This window comes from Phyllopteryx taeniolatus, chromosome 9 (genome assembly GCF_024500385.1).
Source record: "Phyllopteryx taeniolatus isolate TA_2022b chromosome 9, UOR_Ptae_1.2, whole genome shotgun sequence".
Classification (NCBI taxonomy): Eukaryota; Metazoa; Chordata; class Actinopteri; order Syngnathiformes; family Syngnathidae; genus Phyllopteryx; species Phyllopteryx taeniolatus.
Genome location: NC_084510.1, coordinates 28,486,301 through 28,508,685, shown reverse-complemented (window position 1 = coordinate 28,508,685; position 22,385 = coordinate 28,486,301). Strand labels below are relative to the sequence as shown.

The following is a 22,385-nucleotide window of genomic DNA, read 5'->3' as shown; positions in this document are numbered from 1 at the left end:
CACAACCTTTTAAAAGTCACACTGCAGGGTGAAAAGAGGCACGGCAGCTTTAACCAATACCTCCAATCTCATCACATTGACCGGACTCTAGGCTGGCTGACTCCAGACTTTAATTACTCTTGGAGAAGTTAGAAAATTACATCCATAAGTGTCATGAAACCATCTGTGGTGGACCTTGTAGTTATAAAAGTTCAAAGTCATAAAACTCTCTGGCTAGAATTGTGTTGGAGTTACTTACAGCAACCGCCTCAATCTTGTAATCGTCGTCGCTGCTGGGTTCTGTGAGATCCAGCAGAACTGGACAAACTTTGGTCTCCATGTCAGCCTTTGAGATGAGGCCCTGCTCCAGCAGCACCAGCAGTGCCGCCTGGCTGGTCTTTCGCACCTGTAAAATACAGAGTGGACAGTTCGAAAGCATTTCTTAATCTTCAATTGAGTTTATTGAGACGCCATTACAAAAAAAACAAAACAAAAAAAAAAAAAATCATAGGTTTACAATCCTACCTGGTTGTTGGGATCGGTGAGGTACCGGACTACAATGGGTACCAAGTATCTGGAGAACGCGGCAGGGAAGTTGGGCCGACTCTCGTGTAAAAACATGGCGATGTTGGGGACCTGCTCCATCAGCTCGGCTCGCACGGTCGGCTCTGACAAGACACACACACACACACACGCATTGATGTCATCTATGACGGTCACACGAAGAGCTCCAAACGGCAGTTGCAACTATACGCTGAAACCAACTAGTACATGAAATGGTATCTACCTCCATCTTCTGACATTCTGCCAACTGTCTCCATGACACTGATGAAGTCATTTTCATTATCGCTGAACTCACGAAGCACATCGAGCAGCCCGCGGGCCACGATCTGCCTAAAAATCAACAGGAGCGTCGGGTTAGTTGGGCCTGCCTACCTGCTGACAACCTGTGAGCGCAGGCAGCGTCTAGACTGTCAGGCACAATACACTAACACATACACATTGCAAAATCAAATCGCCAAGCATGGAAAAGCTGGTTTATAACATCTAAAACTTTATGAAAAGAACAAAAGAGCATTGTTTCTCTGCGTGCTTTCTGTTCTCTAACCTGCAGGACATAAGAGCGTCAATAATACATGGCGGCTATTGTTGTAACGGTAGACCCACATTCCGATCGGAAATAACCTACTATATTTGGAGTCTTCTGTCAATACTTTGCTTATTGTATGAAGCTCGTACAGCTATGCGATGAGCACTCACACTGGAATGCAGAGAGTCAAACGTAGCGCAGACTTGAACTTGGATGACGCGTCAATCTTGTCATACAAGTCTATTTTGTGTTTTCACCCTGAGAATAATAACTTCATGGACTGATAATTAGGGAAAATTAACCCATTAGTGATTCTGACAACAGTTGATTTGTATTTTTTAATGACAGATTTAAAATTTGTTGTACTGCCTTCCACAGCCCATTAAACTGGGCAAACTAGTTGCTGCCAAGTTGTGAAACCCATTACGCCAATTGCTTTAAGATGAAGCAATGACAAAATTAACACTAAATAATTTGATTTCTCAATCAAATTCAAAATCCAAAAGTTTTTGATCAAATGTCAAGTTCTTCTCTTACTGTTAAAAAAGGGCAAAATGTACTGCCTAACAATCAAAATACAACAATAACAGCAATTTGACACGGAAGAGTGAGCTGACAAGTTCACATTAAGGCTACAACTTTTTTTTTCCTATTTCCTGCCAGTGCAATCGGCACCCTGACGATGATGCCATTTCCTACACCAGGGCTATCAAAACTCAAAGCACACTTTAAGGTCGCAGGCCGAACAGGATGAACATTTCTGAACAGACTAAAACTAAAAGGTTTTGGAACATAAATTTGAATCCAAACAGACAGGATACAGGCATGCTAGGAAGTCCAGCGTCAAACTCCCTTTGCCGCTACACTATTCATCACAGAGAACAGCTGTTCACACGGTTATGCGTTACCAAAGTTACACAGCGTTCAAGCCCCGTGTAGATGGAGCTATGGATTAATTGGGGGTAGCTTATTGCTTGGTAAGGCAGCTGTTGCGTTGCATTATAGGATTTCCAGTGTGTGTGGCCAGCGCTTCACATTGCGTCATTAAAAAGACGTGTTATGGAATCAGAGAAAAAGGCGCTTCCCAGCATGCTGTGCTGTAGCTGCAATTACCATGACATGTTACCATGCCTCTTTAATGTCTGTTATTTTTGTACAGGAATGGTGTAATAGTTAAAGGGGTGTGTGTGTTTAGTGCTTGTAATAAAGTTAGTTGGTTCTCCAGATTACCTGTCCCACTTAGCAAGTGTGAAATTACAGTGTTCCCCTGCATATTTGAGATTTGCTACTCACAAATTCACAGATTTTTAATTATAAACCTTTTGGAGGGGGGGGGGGGCATCAATTACATGAAGATTTAGCAGGGGAACAGTGTAAACAACCAAGTAAATTGGTGAAAAAGCACCATTCATTTGCAGTCTGGCTGCAAAGAGGCGAAGCACTGCATCAAAGCCAAAAGGAAACAGAGCGGCGGGATTAGCTGATATACCACATGATGCGAATGGGTACCCGCCCCCCCACCAAACTCTTACCTGTTAAAAACATTCTCACTGAAAGCGTACTTCTCTAGCCTCCCGAGCGGCGTCAAGTTGTCCTGGCCTGCGTCGAGGAAGGCCGTGATGCGGATGCTGTCGCATTCTGATCCATAGTCGTCGAAGCCAACTGCAAGATGGACACAAAGTGTTCCTTTAGCGCCACTGAGCATGACATTCAATCACCAGTCCATTTTACAGTCCAACTGGATTTCATTGTGTTTCATAAACCTGCCGATTGCCAACAAACAGTCTGCAGAGCTGCTTGTAATAGCTTGGTGTAAACTACTGTAAAATACTGACAGTGTTAACTAATACTACAAGAATAAAGCATATTTAGAATTGTAAAGAATTACTAAAATATCGTCAAAATATTATGACAATGAAGTTGAAATTTGGTTAAGAGTATACGTGTGATTTTACATGAATACATAATTGTATGATTGAGTATTATGGGCCCTACTAAATGTGAATTGTACTTCAAGAATTATGTTACACAATGAAGAGAATAAAGTCAAAATATTACAAGAATAGTTTAAAAAGTTTATATGAGGATAAAATTAACATTTTATGAGGGGAAAAAAAAGGTTGCGAATTAACACAAATAAAGTTGCAATATAGTACCAGGATAACCGCCACCCTGCGTAATTATACAATAGAATATTATGGCCCATAAAAAACATTACTATCATAAATAGGAGAATGAAGGCAAAATATAAGAATAAAGGTGAAATATTATGAGAATAAAATTGGAATTTTATGAGAAAAAAAACAAACTGTGCATTTTTGCGAACAAAGTCCCAAAAATAATTACGGGTATAACCACCACTGTAAATAATGGTACAAAATTAAAAAATATGAATAATACGAGAACACAGTCAGAATTACAACAATGGAGTTATAATATCACAGGAATAGAGCTAAAATATAAACAATAGCATTAGAATTTTATCAGAAAAAAAATGTGTACTTTAATATGAGAATAATCACGACGATACGTAATTGTGCAAAGGAGTGTTCGGGCCACAATGAAAATCAAAATACTATGAGAATACAGTCACAGTTTGTCAAGGAAAAGTCATGAGAATAGAACAAACCAAATTATGACAATACTTTTTTTCATGAAAAATACAACTTTATTCTTGTAACATTCCAACTTTTTTTCCTATGTCAAGTACTCACAATCATCTAGATCGTCATGGCCGTCTTCGAAGTATAAAGATAGACCTGTAAAGATAAAACGTGAAGGGGGAAATCAGTGGTCATCAATACACAACCGCCTTATGCATCGCACAAAAATGGCTTCTTGGTCGACCACATTAATGACGTGGGGACAAAGTCTCCCTCAGTGAGAGTAGGCCGGGTGAATCAGCCTGCAAAAGCAACACTTTGTGAATGCAAATGAAACTGTCAGCGTTGCAGCGAGTCAGCAATTTCTCAAACAAAATGGCATTTCCCAAATGTCTGAACTCTAACTTGGAACGCCTCTGGATTGTTCAAGCAGCGTTTAATTGAAATCAGGCACCGTGGGCCGACTGGGAAGTGCAACACCAACACCAACACAACAACAGATGCATGACTTCCAGTCGATAAGCACATCCACAAACCCTCGCGGGGAGAAATAAGGTGTTGGCAGCTGGCGGTAAAAAAAAAAACCAAAAAAAAAAATCTGATCAAGAGATTATGTTGTGGGTATTTGCCTTGCTGGTTAGAAGCCGAGCAAGAATTCAGCTCCTGCGGGGAATCTCTAACACTCACCCTTCCTGAATTTGGATTACTGATTTGTTCCCACGGTTACTTGTTATAGATATATAGCACTCTTGTATACAGCCAGTTGTACGGGCCAGCGGGTGCAAGTAATTTTTTAAAATAAAAACTATAAATATAAACAGTATACATGTATACACATCTAAAATACAGAAACATTTTACAGTTAATTCAAGAAAAAAATGCAAATCAAACAAATAAAATCGGGGGAAAGAATATATATATATATATATATATATATATATATATATGTTTTTTTTTTGGTTTATTAATAATAATGTTTATTATTAATATGTTACACATATTTTTTGGATGTGACCCAAAAGAGGGGCAAAAAAATTACATGCAAGTAACAGTAGTATTAGTAGACTTGTTTTCTTCTCATTCATCTATGTGGGTAAATTGAGAGCTTTAACCCCATTTGTCATTTTGACTTATACCATGTTTGATTATCCAAAAAGTATCAAAAAAATATCTTGATTAATATTGTTTAGAACTTATTAACTCAATTACTAACCACTTCAATCAAATTAAAACTACAAAAAAACCCGTTTTTTTTTTTTAACTTTAAAAATGGTCAGTTTATACCCGCAACATCACATGAGGGTTAGAATGTCTCTATGACTTTATGAACAAATGCCTCAAGTACATAAATATCCATGCATTTTCTAGAACACGTATCCCAACCAATCACAGGACACTTATTTACAGCCAAGCACCCACATTCACACCAATGGACAATTCTTCAATGAACCTAACATGCACGTTTTTGGAATATCAGAGAAAGTCGGAATACTCGGAGGAAAACAAGCATAGGGGAAGCATAGGCCCGAGTCAAGATTCGAAACACGACCCTCCAACTGTGATGTATACAATGCTTACCACTAGCCCACCGTGTTGCTGAATCACACTTATTTTTTTGCCTCAACATGTTGAAGTACGAGCATAATATAAATGCGTGTGAGTTACACGACGAGGAATGTTACTCGCACTCCTAGATGACCTCTAATTCTGCCGAATTAACTGGTTTAAAATAACACTGTCAGCCAGTCTCAAGTGATCATGGCACATGGCGGTGAAGCTTACTGAAATATTCATGTGGTGTGTAGCTATCGAAATCGCGTACCCACAATACAATAGCAATACATTTGACGCGTTTAAATAAGCTTTTGAAAGACCGATTCAATAGATGAGTGATTCTCAAAGGTTGCCACGGGCCCCACTAGCAGTGCTCATGTTAGTAGTATGTGAAGAATGATAGAATTGAATGTTTAAACTCTGCATAATGTTACAGTGGCTTAAACGTTTCTTTAATCCAGTACAGTACATTTGTTAAGTACAATTCATTCATCTAGCCATGCAGTTGTATTTAACTTTTAAATACAATGACAGTCACTTTTAATCTTTTCTGTTTGTTTTCAAACATTTATTTAGAACTCCAATTCCAATGAAGTTGGGACATTCTGTTAAACAAATAAAAACTGAATACAATGATTTCCAAATCATGTTCAACCTATATTTAATTGAACACACAACAAAGGCAAGATATTTAATGTTCAAACTGATAAACGTGATTGTTTTTAGCAAATAATCATTAACTTAGAATTGTATGGCTGCAACACGTTCCAAAATAGCTGGGACAGGTGGCACAAAAGACTGAGAAAGTTGAGGAATGCTCATCAAACACCTGTTTGGAACATCCCAGAGGTGAACAGGTTAATTGGGAACAGGTGGGTGCCATGATTGGGTATAAAAGGAGCTTCCCTGAATTGCTCAGTCATTCACAAGCAAAGATGGGGCAAGGTTCACCTCTTTATGAACAAGTGCGTGAGAAAATAATCGAACAGTTTAAGGACTATGTTCCTCAATACACAATTGCAAGGAATTTAGGGATTTCATCATCTACGGTCCATAATATCATCAAAAGGTTCAGAGAATCTGGAGAAATCGCTGCATGTAAGCGGCAAGGCCGAAAACCAACATTGAATGCCCATGACTTCCAATCCCTCAGGCAGCACTGCATCAAAAAACGACACCAATGTGGAAAGGATATTACCGTGTGGACTCAGGAACACTTCACGAAACCAATGTCAGTAAATACAGTTCGGTGCTACATCCGTAAGTGCAACTTGAAACTCTACTATGCAAAGCAAATGCCATTTATCAACAACACCCAGAAACGCCGCCAGCTTCTCTGGGCCCGAGGTCATCTAAGATGGACTGATGAAAAGTGGAAAAGTGTTCTGTAGTCCCACGAGTCCACATTTCAAATTGTTTTTGGAAATTGTGGACGTCGTGTCCTCCGGGCCAAAGAGGAAAAGAACCATCCAGACTGTTATGGACGCAAAGTTCAAAAGCCAGCATCTGTGATGGTATGAGGCTGTGTTAGTGCCAATGGCATGGATAACTTACACATCTGTGAAGGAACCATTAATGCTGAAAGGTACATACTGGTTTCGGAGAAACATATGTTGCCATCCAAGCAACGTCTTTTTCATGGACGCCCCTGCTTATTTCAGCAAGACAATGCCAAACCACATTCTGCACGTGTTACAACAGCGTGGCTTCGTCGTAAACGAGTAAGGGTACTAGACTGGCCTGCCTGCAGTCCAGACCTTCTCCCATTGAAAATGTTTGCCGCATTATGAAGCGTAAAATACGACAACGGAGACCCCGGACTGTTGAACAGCTGAAGCTGTACATCGAGCAAGAATGGGAAAGAATTCCACCTACAAAGCTTCAACAATTAGTGTCCTCAGTACCCAAACGTTGATTGAATGTTGTTAAAAGAAAAGGTGACGTAACACAGTGGTAAACATAACCCTGTCCCAGCTTTTTTGGAACATGTTGCAGCCATAAAATTCTAAGTTAATGATTATTTGCTAAAAACAATCAAGTTTCATCATTGTATTCTGTTTTTATTTACATTTAACACAACGTCCCAACTTCATTGGAATTGGGGTTGTATGTGCAAATTTTATTCAACTTATGTGCAGTACATTTTAACTGAATCATTTTTTATTTTCCTATATTTAAGCACGCTAGTGCAGTGGTAATGTTTAAACTGTACATAATGTTACAGTGGTTTACAATAATATTGAGTAATAGAGGTGCAACAATTAATCGAATAAGCAACAACTAACCGATCATCAAACTAACCGACAACTATTTTGATAATGGACTTGAGTAATCATTTAATACATTGTTTTAAATTAAACAATGTATTAATGTATTTAAAATTGTCCAAATCCTCGGAATTTCAGCCTCTCAAGAGTAAACGTTCTCAGATTTCTGTAGTACTCCGTGAAAGCAGATTATCTTTATGTTTGAGCAAAATAGTACATTTGCAAACATCTGCTTTTACTTTGGAAAATAATGATCAACATGTTGTTCATTTTCTGATACGTTACGGACCAAACCAGTAAAGCAACTGAATCATAAATCAATTATGTTAGTCCTTTTTCCGCACCGACAATTTGAAATAACGTCCTGTTTTGTTTTGTTTTAAATAAAGGGATGGAAAAGTTAGTTTAAAAAAAAAATCTAATTCATTAATAAAATAAACGCGTGAATCGACAATTGAAATAATCATAAGTTGCAACGCTAATTGAGTATACTTTTTAGGAATAAAGCTTCTGCCTCATTTTTGACAATAACTACGCTAGTTGTATTATTTTAATGTCGGTCATGAAGACCTAAGCATTCACTGAGTGTGTACTTGGTCTAAAAAGAGGTAAGATTAGATAGATAGATAGATAGATAGATAGATAGATAGATAGATAGATAGATAGATAGATAGATAGAATCCATTCCTTACTGGTGAGGGAAATTAAGACGTCACAGCAGCTATACTGACACATATACACTCGAATTATTAATATCTAAACGACCAATTAAGTTAGAACACAAACAAGGAGACATTAAGACAACATTAAGGTGGGATTAAAATAAATTGAAATCTAATTTAAAATGAGGAAGAAAAAAAAGTCTGTTGTGTTATTGTGTGACTTGACAAAGATTTCTGATGCAAGAAAGCAGAAGGCGTAAAAGAAAAATGACAAGAAACTTGTGGCTAATGCCAGTGTTTACAGCTGGCCATCGTACTAGGGAATGTGCTTCGAATAGAAAAGCAACTCGCACAAGACTGAACATGTACGGGATCGTCACACTCGAGGTGTTTTGTTTGCTGCAGCCACGGAGCAATGTTGGTAAATAACAATATTTGGCCTGACTATGATTTGGTCAGCTTATGGCTGAAAATGACTTTAGCATTCAAGGCTAACTTTAGCTAGGTCAACACGCTAGCGTCTGCTATAGCAACAAATGGCTGATAAATGCAATATAGACACGCGGATGTGTTATTCATGTTGTTTCACGGGGCTATCGGTGCGTAGAAAGTAGTTGTAGTGATGAACGCTCCTATAAAGAGAGACATTTCGACATCCCCGGTTAGCTTTTGTTAGCCGACTGGCTAGTGTTATTGCTAAATTCGCTAAGGCGATTCGGTCCAGCCCTTTCGCTTGACGCGACTCGCCCACCGCAAGCAACCGGAATCCAGCCCTTTTTAGTCACCAAATGGTAGGCGGTCAAAAAAGGAAAAAAACCCGAAAACATTAAGTTCCAGAGTGGCCCATTTACCTGCCATGTTGAGTATCGGCTCGGCTGTGCGGGCTGGACGCCGTCCCGTGTGGACTGTCACCAGGCACTCAGCTGTCACTCAAAAAAAAAAAAAAAATGCAAAAAGGACTTCCTTGAATGTACTTCCTGCGGACGATATCGATGGTGGTACTCATCAGTTTGGGAACAAAGTCGACATAATTCGTAGCCGAGTTGGAGGGCTTTTGTGTTCGAACTTCGAGTGGAGATCTCCGGTGAACTATAAAAAAAAAAAAAAAAAAATGAAAAAAATTGCAGGAGTCACGTGACCGCGCGCAGTAGTTCCAAGATGGAGACTGGAGTGCGCGGTGCTACTTTCGCTACTTAGCTACTAGCCTCATCATCACAATTCTTAAAACACCATGTGAGCAAGGACCTTTCATTAACTCCCAGTTCCTTCTTCGTTTGAGATCTTTCCAACGCCGACGAAGTAAACAGGAGTCGTCTTTGTCCCCCAAAAAATATATACTATATATATATATTGAAGACAAGTAGGCTAAGGAGAAGTGGGGAGAGAACCAAAAGTGCAAATGAAGAGCAAGTCAATGTAAAACAGGAAGCAGCTATGGCGTTAAGAGAGTTAAAAGTTTGTCTTCTGGGGGTAAGTGAGCAGCTCTTTGTCATAAAACATCTCCCTCATCCGCTTTTTCGATGCGTTGTTGTTGTTGTACATGTTGCATCAGAAGTGGCCTTCATCAGTTTATGCAAGTCTTTTTAGGCTCGACTCACATGCGATCCGAATGGAGAAATCTGTTAAAATTGTAGATCCTTTAAAGTCACAAAAGTGGCACAGCACAAGAGATGGCTGATTAGCTCTTGTGCTATTTGTTTGAAACTATATACTGCAAAAATCTTCCACGTTTAACTCATCCTCATCTTAAACGCATCAGATTACGGTATGTTTAAAAAGTGGAGATGGAAAAAGTCATCGAATTCTGTACTTAAGTAGAAGTACAGATATTGTGTAAAAAAACAAAACAAAAACAAAAAAAGTCACCATCCCCTAAGTTAAAAAAAAAAAAAAAAAAAAAAAAAAAAATACAGATTCTGAAATGTAACCCAAGGAAAAAAGTAACATAATTGTTCCTGTCAGTGACATATAATATCAGTTTTGATAGAACTTGAAACAACAACAAAAGAAACTGGATACAAAATAGTTTCCCTTTTTTATCAGCTGCTTTTATTTAACTGCAGTACTGGTCGTGCTTGGATGAAAGCATGCATCACTGGACCCAGCATTGCTGAAGGTGAAATTCTGACAGGATAATTACTAATGAACTGACAGCAGGTCCTGCATTAGCACCTGGTTATGTTTTAACAGCTGTGTAGCTAAGGACAACAACTGGAAAAAAAAAAATACATCTTACATCTGTGTGTTTTTTTCTTTTGATTGGACGGACAGTTTTTGAACGCCAGAAGCTGGTAGTTTTTAGGCTGCCGCAAAACACAATGCATTGGCCACAAATCATTCCTGGAGTCGGCAACATCAAACCATTCTCTTAAATAAGGCCATGGATGGGGAATATCTTGCATCTCAGAAACTGTAGCGTCATTGTCGAGAATACTTCCTGGTTAACGTTCCTCCACGTCACTGCTGTCCCTGTTTGTTGACCCCAACATCTCAGTCACGGTTGTATTTACCACTCTTGTCTTTTTTCGTTTTAAAAAAAAAAAAAAAAAAAAAAGGTTTTTTTTTTTTTTTTTTTTTACATTGTTTCGTCGTCCTTGGTGGCTGAAAAAGTAACGGGCCTATTATCTGCTGATACCGTGTCCTGATCTGATACCACAGTAACCATTATGAGGGAAAAAAATGAGAGGGAGTCCAAAAAAAAAAAAACTACTTAAGAACAATAATAAAGTATTTGTACTTTATTACTTCCCACCACTGTAAGTAAGTAATAGCACTTCTCACAGAGGGGACTCACAAAGTGCTTCACATGGATGAAATACAAAATCAAAAACATTATACAGTTAAACCAGTAAAATACAAATAAGAACAATCAAGTCTCAGTGGAAGGCTTACCTAAACAAATGTGTTTTAACTGCTTTTTAATAAAGTCCACAGAAGGCGCAGCTCTTAGCACAATTGAAAGTGCGTTTCACAATTTGGGAGCAATGGAGTGCAAGGCTTTAATCACCTTTAGTTTTAAATCTTGTGTGAGGCACTTTGCAAAAGGAGGTCAGCAGACCGCAGTGACCTAACAGGACAAAAAGTTCTCAAATGTCTCAGATAAGCGAGACCAAAAGTGTGGGGAAAAAAATAATAATAACGAGCACTGTATAGACTAACCCAAATTCCAAGGAAGTTGGGACATTGTGTTAAACATAAATAAAAACAGAATACAATGATTTGCAAATCATGTTCAACCTATATTTAATTGAATACACTACAAAAATATACAACAGATATTTAATGTTCAAACTGATAAACTTTATTGTTTTTAGCAAATAATCATTAACGTAGAATTTTATGGCTGCAACACGTTCCAAAAAAAGCTGGGACAGGTGGCAAAAAAGTTGAGGAATGCTCATCATACACCTGTTTGGAACATCCCACAGGTGAACAGGCTTTGTGAACAAGTGCGTGAGAAAATGGTTTAAGGACAATGTTCATAAATGTACAATGGCAAGGATTTTAGGGATTTCATCATCTACGGTCCATAATATCATCAAAAGGTTCAGAGAATCTGGAGAAATCACTGCATGTAAGCGGCAAGGCCGAAAACCAACATTGAATGCCCATGACCTTCGATCCCTCGGGTGGCACCGCATCACAAACCGACATCAATGTGTAAAGGATATCACCACATGGGCTCAGGAACACTTCAGAAAACCAATGTCAGTAAATACAGTTCGGCGCTACATCCGTAAGTGCAACTTGAAACTCTACTATGCAAAGCAAAAGCCATTTATCAACAACACCCAGAAACGCCACCCAGAAAGAATTCCACCTACAAAGGTTCAACAATTAGTTCCCAAATGTTTATTGAATATTGTAAAAAGAAAAGGTGATGTAGCACAGTGGGAAACATGACCCTGTCCCAGCTTTTTTGGAACGTGTTGCAGCCATAAAATTCTAAGTTAATGATTATTTATTTGAACATTAAATATCTTGTCTTTTTAGTGTATTCAATTAAATATAGGTTGAACATGATTTGCAAATCATTGTATTCTGTTTTTATTTATGTTTAACACAATCTCCCAACTTCATTGGAATTGGGGTTGTATATATTCTGGTGCACATTCTACTTTTTGTGCGTGTTTCTTTGCAGGAAACTGGTGTTGGCAAGTCAAGTATCGTGTGGAGATTTGTGGAGGACAGCTTTGACCCAAACATCCTACCAACTATTGGGTAAGTTGCACATTACAGGGCGGGAAAAGATCTATAGCTCCTGTTTTTATTTGGTTTATTTTATTAGCCACTGCTAATCTGTGAAGCCAACAAAACTCAATACAGCTCTACTTAACCTTTTGCTTTGTTTGCTTGCCAATTATTAGCTCAAGTGCTTGAATTTGACCTTGGGAAAAGGGTGTGAATCCTTAAGGCTTCTTCATACTCGCGCGGGTGGCGACCGCGCTGACGTCACTCCGGCTATCCCGCGCGCAGTTTGCCTTTATACTCGAGCGCAACCCACGCGCACTGTTTTGAAAATGTCCTGCAGTTCTCCTCCAAGTCAGGGGTGTCGCTACAGTTGGTATAGGCTAGGACACCACAGGGTGGCATTTCCTCTGCATTTTATGGCCATTTCCGGTAGCCGTTTTTACTTTCCTTCCTGGAACAAGGAACAAAGCAACAGCAATGGCGACCGTGGAACAGCGCCTGCTAAAACAAATTGACCTCGATGACCAGATGATACGTTTAACTGTACTGCAAAATCGATCAAGAAGGCGGCGGTGGTATGTGGAACCCAGGGGAAAGCTGAGTACGTCATCACACCGTGTGACTAAAATGGACCAATTCTGCGCACGGCGACAATTTGCAAGAAACAAACAACAAAGACACAAAGTCTGGGATGTATTTCAACATTTAATAGGTGTAATTATTTTGCTATGTGTGTTCAGTTTAGTTTAGTTAGAGGGTGCCGCCCGGGATCATAATTGTCGCAATCACAGCGCGCGTGACATCACTCATGTTTGCGACAAACTGATTTTAAAAGTAAACAAGCAACTGTAGTTTTCTAACAGTCAATAGTTTGTCTGTTGGCGAGTAACACATAGCAGAAAGATTGGTTCGATTTAGTTTCCAGAAACGTTTGTTTTAATCGGAATCAGAATCAGAATACTTACAATAATAGCAGAGAAGCATAACATGCTTCTCGTTAATTATAGTTATGATTTTGATTGATAGTGATTATTATTACCTTTTTTCACGGTTTGGCTGGCGCCTTGTAGTGAAGTGTCCATTTTTTGACTTCCCAAATATGGTTTCTTTCCCAATAAAGTGCTACGGCAATTAAAATGAAAATCTCATAAATACATGTTATGATGTGTGTTTTCCTCTCTACGTTTTGTTTTGTATCAACAGGGCATCTTTTATGACCAAGACGGTACAATACCAAAACGAGCTGCACAAGTTCCTCATTTGGGACACAGCAGGACAGGAGCGGGTTAGTATCTTTCACTCAAAGCCTTTCTTGTCTGTTTTATTTAAATGTATTAATATATAGTCTACACAAGTGTTGTAAACACATGCTGATTATCGGGACAGATTTTACCATATTTTACCGCAGCAAAGGCCAGATTATCAGATGTGTAAAAGATTATCCCGATGTGATCATAAGCACGCACTTCCTGATCCCCCCCAACCCCCCCTTTTCATGTGCGTGGGTGTTCTCACATCGCCAAAGTCAGTTGTTATATTAAGAATTGGTATGTGTGTACTGTGCACCCCTGCTTTAGTATTTAGTCTCTTTGGTTTTCAAATGGCTGGGAATGTGCACGTCTGCTTTATTTCTGGCAGGGGGCAACATTTCCTTTCTGTGAGTCAAACATTCAAATTTCTTCTCTTGAATCGTTGCACCAGAAAGATGTGACAAATATGATTTTCTTGACAACATACAGGAGATGTAGGGCTGATTTAAAAATAAATAAAAAAAGTAAAGTAAAAAGTAAAAGTGTTATTTTAAATGTCTCATCAGAGAGAACCTGATGGTGTAAGGAGCCTCTTTCACTTTTCATGTTTGATTCCTCTATTTTTGCACCGCACAATACTTCCCCATTTCTGTGCTAGCCTTTTTCTTTCTTGTCCTGCTTTGGACCCATTGTCATCCTCTCCTGAAAGGAGAGATGAGAGGCAGCTCGTCTTTTATTCTCCCCCTCCTAGGGGGACTCGTCTCCTTTGCGGCCTTCAGGGGACATAAATGTGGTCGCGGTTAAGATAAGAGAAGATGATGAAACCCGAGCTGTCTCTTTTTCTGTCGTGTGTCAAAGTCACTCTCACTTTCTTGTTCTTCTGTTTGATGAATGCTCTTTCTATCGAGCAATACCAGTTTACTTTAAATAGCAACAAAATTCAGTATCCCCAAGTTAATTCCGATTTGATTTTCACTCCGTATTCCCTGCGTTCCTTGCTCATTCTCGTGTGGTCTCTCGTGGTTTCCCCGAGTGGCTCTGAAGCCTTTTTTGGATCAGTGACCTTGGAGCTCACGCTTGTCAAAATGTATGAATATTTACGTGTATTTGTTATACTTTGTATATGTTATAGTCTTTTTACACTCTATTGTAAATGAGTTGTCATGCGAAAAGGGCACGCAGTTAAAAGACATGCCACTATTAATCTTTCAAGTAATGCAATGGATGTTTGATTCATTGCGGGTGTTCATATTTTACTGAGCAGTCAGATCCATTCCTATGGAAGCAGTGAGCACTACACGCAGGGAAATTGTTCAAAATGATAAAAATAAAATGATGATTGTAGTTTGCAACAACAACATTTATATATATATATATATATATTTTTTTTTATATATATAAATACAGCGGTGCCTTGACTTACGACTTTAATTCATTCTGTGACCATGCTCGTAATTCAAAAACTCATCTGAAATTATCTTTCACCATTGAACGGAAATGACAATCCGTTCCAGCCTCCCAACAAAATGTTTGTTTTTAATAAGAAAAATCACACTCTACAATATTGCACTTTATACATGCACACATACAGTAATTACATAATTCAATACAATGTAAAGAAAGTGAACAGTTTGTGCCACTTTTTTTTTGCTACAATTTAATGGACATTGGGCTGCTTCTTCTGGTCTGCATGCCGTCGCCACCTAGTGGCAGTATAATACAGACGTACGGATATACGTGAAGAGTACGATCACAATTGCTCAGTAAGCTGCAGTAATATGAGTTGTTGTTTGCAGAGAATAAAGAATATATGCCTGTGAGTATTGTTATATTATCTTTCTAAGTGTCGCTGATGTTTGTGTTCAAATAGCCGTTGCTTTATTGGTTATAACACCATGACACAGATGCTATTCGTTAGCCCGTTTATGGGGTTTTTGCATTGTTGAGTTTCACTTTTTCTACTGAACTACTGAAATGAGTGAACTATTTTTTTTCTCAGCCCATGTTCTAATTTATTGAGATACACCTGTATATATTTTTGGTTTGGTTGCCAGTGATTGAATCCACGGTGCGCTGAAATGCAATTGACTAAATTCAAATCATCAAAACGTGTCAATAAGTAGAAGCGCCTGCCTCTCCAGAGAATTTGGTTTCGATTGAGCTGAGGTTTGTGATGAATTAGGGATCAAACGCATATTCTTTTCCATTCAAGTCACATTTGTGGCAGCTCTCCTGACATTCTGCTCATCTTTCTCTTGATGACTTCCATATGCTTGAGGTTCTTTTGAATTAAAACAGCTCCCTTGTACCAGGCCAGAACAATGTGTGGTTTTATAAGTGGGCTGTTACGGCGTTTCTGTCTGAATTTTTGGGTTTGTTACAGTTGGTTTATTTAGTTGAATAAAACCATACTAAGGCATTAGCTAGAACCCATATAAAAAGAAAAGTGACTGACAGTATAGATAAACACTAGTGATTTTAGAAGCCTCTGTTTCTACCAAACTATACATTTTTTCTCCATTTATTGCTTTTTCATATATATTCATATTGTTCTTGTCCTCCCGTAGTTTCGAGCTCTGGCACCAATGTACTACAGAGGCTCTGCAGCGGCCATCATTGTTTATGACATCACAAAAGAGGTATTGTTTGTATTCCCAGCTACCAATCCTTGTGCTCAGATTGTAGTGTCTTGCATGTTTGTCTTTGAGTAGCACATGAGTTTACAGACTAAATTCTGCAGTAGGTGTGTTGTGAACCATTGGTTCTGATCCATATAAAGATCTCCTTGACTAAGGTCGAAGCTGTCTCCACTGAGTGGCAGATCCTTCCCGCAGCTTTAGTTCAAATTTCTGTGGAGGGAAAAGTTGACGCGTTTTGGAAAGTGGCGCCTGATGCCTCTCATTTTGTCTGCCTGTTAACTCTAAAGTTTCAGCCAGCCGTGAATTATCCTAGCTTAGCAACGAAAGACAGAAAACAGGAGGGAAACTTGCTGGCTTAACTTCCTTCATTGACACCAAATTTCACCCTGCTGGCGACAAAGCAACAATTGTTCGTGTAAAAACAATTATTGCCAACTTTTACAGGCGTAGGGGGAGTTTTTTTGCTTATTTTTTGTTTTTGCACTGGGCGCAATGATGAGATACCGTTACTGTAAGCTCGTCAAAGTGCAGTACATGTCGCTTGCTTGTGCCATCAGGAGTCCTTCCAAACGTTGAAGAACTGGGTGAAGGAGCTGCGTCAGCACGGCCCTCCCAATATCGTGGTGGCCATCACTGGCAACAAATGTGATCTGTCGGACGCCAGGTGAGCCTCTAAGAAATGGACAAATCTAGATACAGTGATGCCTCCAATTTAGTCAAGTACAATCTGTTAAGTGACGCTGGTCTGCCTCCAATTTATTAGAATTTTAACACAACAATTCCCATTGATATGAATTATATTTGGAGTACAATGGACTGCCACCTATTTGCGGGTCACTATTCACAAATCCACCTATTTGTTTTTTCTGCTGCCTCTTAAGATGCCACAAGATGGCACCGAAGTCCTGGCCAATAGGAAAGTAGTCATTGTGTCAAAAATACAGAACAGCAGGCTATGTTCACAAAAAGTTGGTCGATACTGGCTCCAGCACAGCGTCCTATAAACAATGAATAGGAACAAAAAAAGAGGAAGTAAAATCGTACTTAAAATGAACCAAAAATGTTGGTCAATTTTCCGATATTTCAGGCATTTGACATGTGAGGCTTTACTGTATGCCTTGACTTGTTTGCCTTGAGGATGGAGCTCATCCGAGAAATGGGCAAAGCGCCTTTGTATCTTTAACTGCATAGTTCCAAATGAATCTGTCTTGGTCATGGTTGAAGCTGGACAATCTGTGTGTGTGTTGAACATGACCATTTTGACACCCATTGGTTACAGGGAAGTCTTGGAGAAGGACGCCAAGGACTACGCCGACTCCATCCATGCCATATTTGTCGAGACCAGTGCCAAGAACGCCATTAACATCAACGAGGTGTTTATAGAGATAAGTGAGTGTTCCTTGAGACTTATACAAAAATAAGACCCTTAGTGTAGCGGGTTGCGCACATATCAATAACTCGACCATTTTCCTTCCCTTCTGATCAAAGTCAGCAAAGGCCTGATTGTCGGATGTCTCAAAGATTACATACACTGAGCGATTATAATGTGGGGTTAAGAATTAGAGCAACTGTCGGTGGTGCTCTTGTTATACGTGTGGTGTGCCGTGTTTGCCACCACCAGTACACGACATACGATAAGAAGAGAAAGCCCGAACCCTTTTTTTTTTTCTTTTTTTTAAAATAAAACCCTCGTGTGTGAGGTCTTTCACAATTTATGAGGTTAAAACTCAGTATGTGAGTACCCCTGTTGAAGAAGCCCAGTGAAGTCAATGTCTATAAACACGAATATTGACTGAGCTTTACTTCAAGTGTACATGGTGTGGATCAATGTGTTTCTCCACACAGGTAAGCGTATCCCAGTCGCAGGCGCGGGAACGTCGGGAAAAGGTTTCAAACTGGGGCGACAAGAATCAGAGTCTCGCAGGACGTGCTGCTGATGACACCGGTGACTATTTGTCACGTTTCCCTAACCTCATCCTTCCATTGTATAGCTATCAACACGAGCATGAGGAGCGACAAAAACAATGCACGAGAAATGGGTTTTTGAAGTGACAGAAGAAAGTCTACAAATAATCTGGTTGGTGTCGCTGGTTTGTCATCTCCCACCCATAAGACATACGAGAGTGATTATTTTTTATAGTGCTTAAATTATTGTTTTTAATAATTATTTCTCAACTTCATAATATTGACTTTTCTCTGCAATCTGTAATTTTGTATTATTGATTCCTCATGTTGGAAAAAGCTCATGTCAACTGCAAATACAGAAATTGATTTACAAATGTGAGGCAGCCAATGGCCTTTTTTACATGATATTGTTCCTATTTCACTACTTACAAAAAGTTAGGGATGTTGGGTTTATGGGGGAAATTTCACGATGAACCTAAAATACGTTATAACCTTGACAGGTGAACTCAGTTTGATCTTTAAACTTTTGAGTGCACATCCGGTTGTACCATGTTTCAGTACTTTTGCGTAACTCGCTGTTCGGTAACAAGGTATTTGATCCATTTTCACATCATGAGACCAAGACGACATCTAACAACGGATCAACGGTAACTCGCCGTCGCAAGGCTTAAACAGGTTGTTCACAGATGGAAATGGCCACTGAACTAAGAGCTCTGAGATATGGAGAGAATGGAGGCGTCACAGAAAGGCATAAAAGTGGAAATCTATAACACCTTTTGTAAATTTAGCCCTTCAGCTCCTTGTTGGAGAACAGTGGGTTGTTCAAACAGTACTGAAAACTGAACAGCTTGACATGTGCATTCAAAACTTTAGAGAAGATCAAATTATGTTCACCTGTAAAGGTTAATAGTGCATTTTAGGGCCATCCTGAAATTTCACCCCAAAGCCCAATATCCTGAACTTTTTGCGACTAACAGTGAATGTTGCGTTGTTCATCTCCTTAGCTTGTCGTCTTGACGACTTTGCAGCTAGTTAATAACCGCTTAACACCCTCCGTTTCGGTATTGTTTATATTTGTTCAGTGAAAACTCTGTAATGTCTGACCTAAAGTAAAAGAAAAAAAAAATGAGCGCAAGAAGCTGACGTGGCACTACGTCAAAACTCGCATTGACCCCTGGATGAACCTCCGCCTCTGATCTGCTTTCAGTTACCCGGCATGAGTTAGTGAGGCTTTTCTGCACCCCCCCCCCCCCCCCCCCTCCTCACTTGTAACTTCAAACACTTAACTTTACGGATGTTTCATCTCACACAGTGATTTCTTTTTTGTATTTGTTTACTTATCGGTGGCCTGCAACCCCAACATATTTGCAGAGTCTCTTTTCATAATGTGATCAAGTGGAACCCCCAAAGTCAAACACAATCTGTTATGCAACGCTGGTTGGAAATAATGTTGAGTGAATAAATTTATTCCAAGCTCAAACCATCAAAAAGACTTAACTTTTTTAACGTTTACACTATAGGCAGTTTTTCAAAGTAACAGTTGATTATTGCTCACTGTTCAAGTATAAACAGTATAAAGTTAACCAAACTAACTACTACTAAAAACTGCAATTAACTGCTACTTTTCCAAAGACGCCAGGCAGATGGATTATGGAGAGTAAAAATGTGTGGTTATTTTTTTTGTTTTTGTTAGTAAGTGTCGCTCTGCCAATTCTGACTTCCTCCTCTATTCGAAAAACAAGCATGTAATGTTCATTGAAGAACTGTCCATACTGTAGTTGTGAATGCTTATTTGGCTTTATATAAAGTGCCTTTGGTGCCCTAATCAGAATTACTGTCATCATGAAAATATGGCAGAATAATGAAACTCGAGTTTGAGGTGTTATTATAAGTGGCTAAATATTTGCACACATACCAGTACAATGATAAGTATTAAAATGTGTTTCTTTCATTATACACCATTTTATTCAGTGGCTGTACGTGATTTTGCCATGTCCTACATACTGCTCTGCCAACTACAGTATGTATAATAAGTGGTTAAATGACACTAAATGTAAAAAAAAAATTCAAAATACATGGTTTAATTGTTCTCAAGGTTGATAAAAACACATCATTTTGATGATATATATTCTATTTTCATGATCATATTCAACATTTTGTATGTGCCCCTGAAATTGCTGCCCACCCTGTCATTATGGGGTAACTGCCCCTTTAGGAAACCTGATGTTTTTAGTGACATGAAATAGTGGATAGAACTAAACATTTACACTTAACGTTTTGTAAATTTCATCATACCATGTGTGTAGTTGGAGTTTGTCAACCTTAACATGTCCACTCTGTCATAGTGAAATATCAATTGATATAAAAACCTTTCAGAAATTCAAAATACCGTAAATTCTCGTGTATAATGCACACTTGTTTCCCCCCCAAATTGTCAAAAGTCAATGGTGCACATTACACACCGGTATAGGAGAAAATGAAAGACTTTTACATTTTATAAATGTATGCCCCCATCTAGAGGTTATGAAAAAGCTGTACACTTTCATTCCACTATGCCACCATCCCCTAGAGGTTATGAAAAAGTTGTACCCTTTCATTCTCGTATGCCACCGAGAGGTTATGAAAAAGGTGTGGCCTACACTTTCATTCCAATATGATGGGTACTTATGACTGCATATTTGTACAATTGTGCTCATAACTTTACATACCCAGGCAGAAATTGTGAAATAATGTTTTTGTTTTTAAATACGACTGATGACTGAACAACAACCATTATTCATTTATTTATGGTTATGTTTTGTTTAATGATCATGGTTTTCTGAAATGCTTGACAGTTTAATTTGAATCCCATTAAAATAAAATTTTATGTGTTTTGCCTGGTCCTTGATGTTTTTTTTTTTACGTAATTGTACACTTACAAATTCTGCCTGGGTAATCAAACATATGAGCACAACTGTGTGTTTTCTCATTTACTAAATAAAAGTAGGGCTGTGAATTTCAAAATAAGAGCAATAAATAAAAGGAAACTATGATTTGTTCAAATAAAGGGCTTAACTTCAGAATAATTATTTGAAAAAAACTTAACAAAATACAGACAATACTTCATGTTTTGATCATATGGGTAGAAGCAAAATTAATGCATTGTAAAAATGTATTATACATAGGTAGAGGGGTTTTCCAGAATTTTTAGCTCAACCTATGGGGGTGTGCATTATTCATGAGTGCGCATTATACACGAGAAATTGTGGTACTTAAAACAGTACGTAGTCCACTTGCTTAATGAATCTTGTTGCCACATTAAGGTCCATCCACCATGTGCTCCTTAAATGCGACTGTGAGCCAAAAATGTGCACCTGGTCATTGTGCACATTTATAACAGCATAACATCTAGTAAATATGAAATTGAACAGAAAATGTAGTTTTTGTCATGCTTGTCCTCTTTGCTATCACTGGTAGAAAATGAGCTCCCAAGTTGTCTGACTTTTGGGGTGTTGGACTATGGAGATTCCACTGCAGTTGTCACTATGACAGAGATGTCAGAATCTTTTTTTAATGTAATTTTCAGTTAATTGGTCATTTAACAAGACTTGCACAGCAACATTATTAGTGTTGACTATAACTTGCAGCAATCGAAATGGAGGCTTTGAAAACTGCACATTGATTACAGGTACATCCCAATAAATTAGAATATGGTAGAAAGGTTCATTTATTTCAGTACTCATACACCATATAGATTCATTAAATACTTAGCAGAGGGCTACTTAATTTCTACATTAAAAAATGTTTCTGATTGTTCGATGCATATGAAAAAAAAATACACATTTTTTAAAAATATGAAATATTTCACTGAGTGTGTGTAGTACATATCTATAATGGAATAAATTGAACTACCTAACTAACTAAAGGTTTTGACACTAATTTACTGGAATTTACCTGTATATTCACTCCCTGTGCCACTTACATTCTGCGGTCTGTCTGTTTTTTCCTCGTGGAAATCAAACTATTTAGATTTTCTTTTGTTGTCCGCTTCTACTTGATGTGATCAGTTAGGTGCCACGTTAAAGCCTTTTTTTTTTTTTTTTTTTTTTACTAAGTCATACATATGTAACACTTGTGAAAATCGCCTAACTGTGCTGAAATGTTGGAAGGCTGATTGTGAAATTGTGATTGCAAAGGCTGCCTAATTCTGCGGAATGGAGAGAAGCTGTGTGTGCCACTGTTGCAGTAAATAAAACATCAACCGTC

The 22,385-nt window shown here is 38.5% G+C and overlaps 2 protein-coding genes across 3 annotated transcripts in view; one reads left to right on the top strand and one right to left on the bottom strand.

Moving 5' to 3' along the window:
• Positions 1-9,140, bottom strand: part of ppp4r1l (protein phosphatase 4, regulatory subunit 1-like) — a 20,312-nt gene extending 11,172 nt beyond the window's left edge. The window contains 6 exon segments of the mRNA XM_061786484.1: positions 239-385; positions 505-647; positions 767-873; positions 2,602-2,731; positions 3,784-3,828; positions 9,007-9,140. Coding sequence (XP_061642468.1) covers positions 239-385; positions 505-647; positions 767-873; positions 2,602-2,731; positions 3,784-3,828; positions 9,007-9,013 — 579 coding nt within the window. The 5' untranslated portion in view covers positions 9,014-9,140.
• On the top strand, positions 8,437-22,385 carry rab22a (RAB22A, member RAS oncogene family). Of its 2 annotated transcripts, none has more exons than XM_061786488.1 (7): positions 8,437-8,576; positions 12,297-12,376; positions 13,550-13,631; positions 16,164-16,235; positions 16,793-16,899; positions 17,515-17,624; positions 18,081-22,385. In XM_061786488.1, the coding sequence occupies exons 1-7, from the start codon at positions 8,571-8,573 to the stop codon at positions 18,170-18,172; spliced, it is 549 nt and encodes a 182-aa protein (XP_061642472.1). In that variant the 5' UTR covers positions 8,437-8,570; the 3' UTR covers positions 18,173-22,385. The 2 variants fall into 2 exon arrangements, with proteins under 2 accessions (XP_061642472.1, XP_061642471.1); XM_061786487.1 differs by lacking the exon at positions 8,437-8,576 and adding an exon at positions 9,213-9,625.

Bases quoted from the DNA above. Each gene is read 5' to 3' on its own strand.
- rab22a (XM_061786487.1), top strand. From the start codon at position 9,590: ATGGCGTTAAGAGAGTTAAAAGTTTGTCTTCTGGGG. The intron at 9,626-12,296 runs GTAAGTGAGCAG...GTTTCTTTGCAG, and splicing joins TAAAAGTTTGTCTTCTGGGG to GAAACTGGTGTTGGCAAGTC. The intron at 16,236-16,792 runs GTATTGTTTGTA...TTGTGCCATCAG, and splicing joins TTTATGACATCACAAAAGAG to GAGTCCTTCCAAACGTTGAA.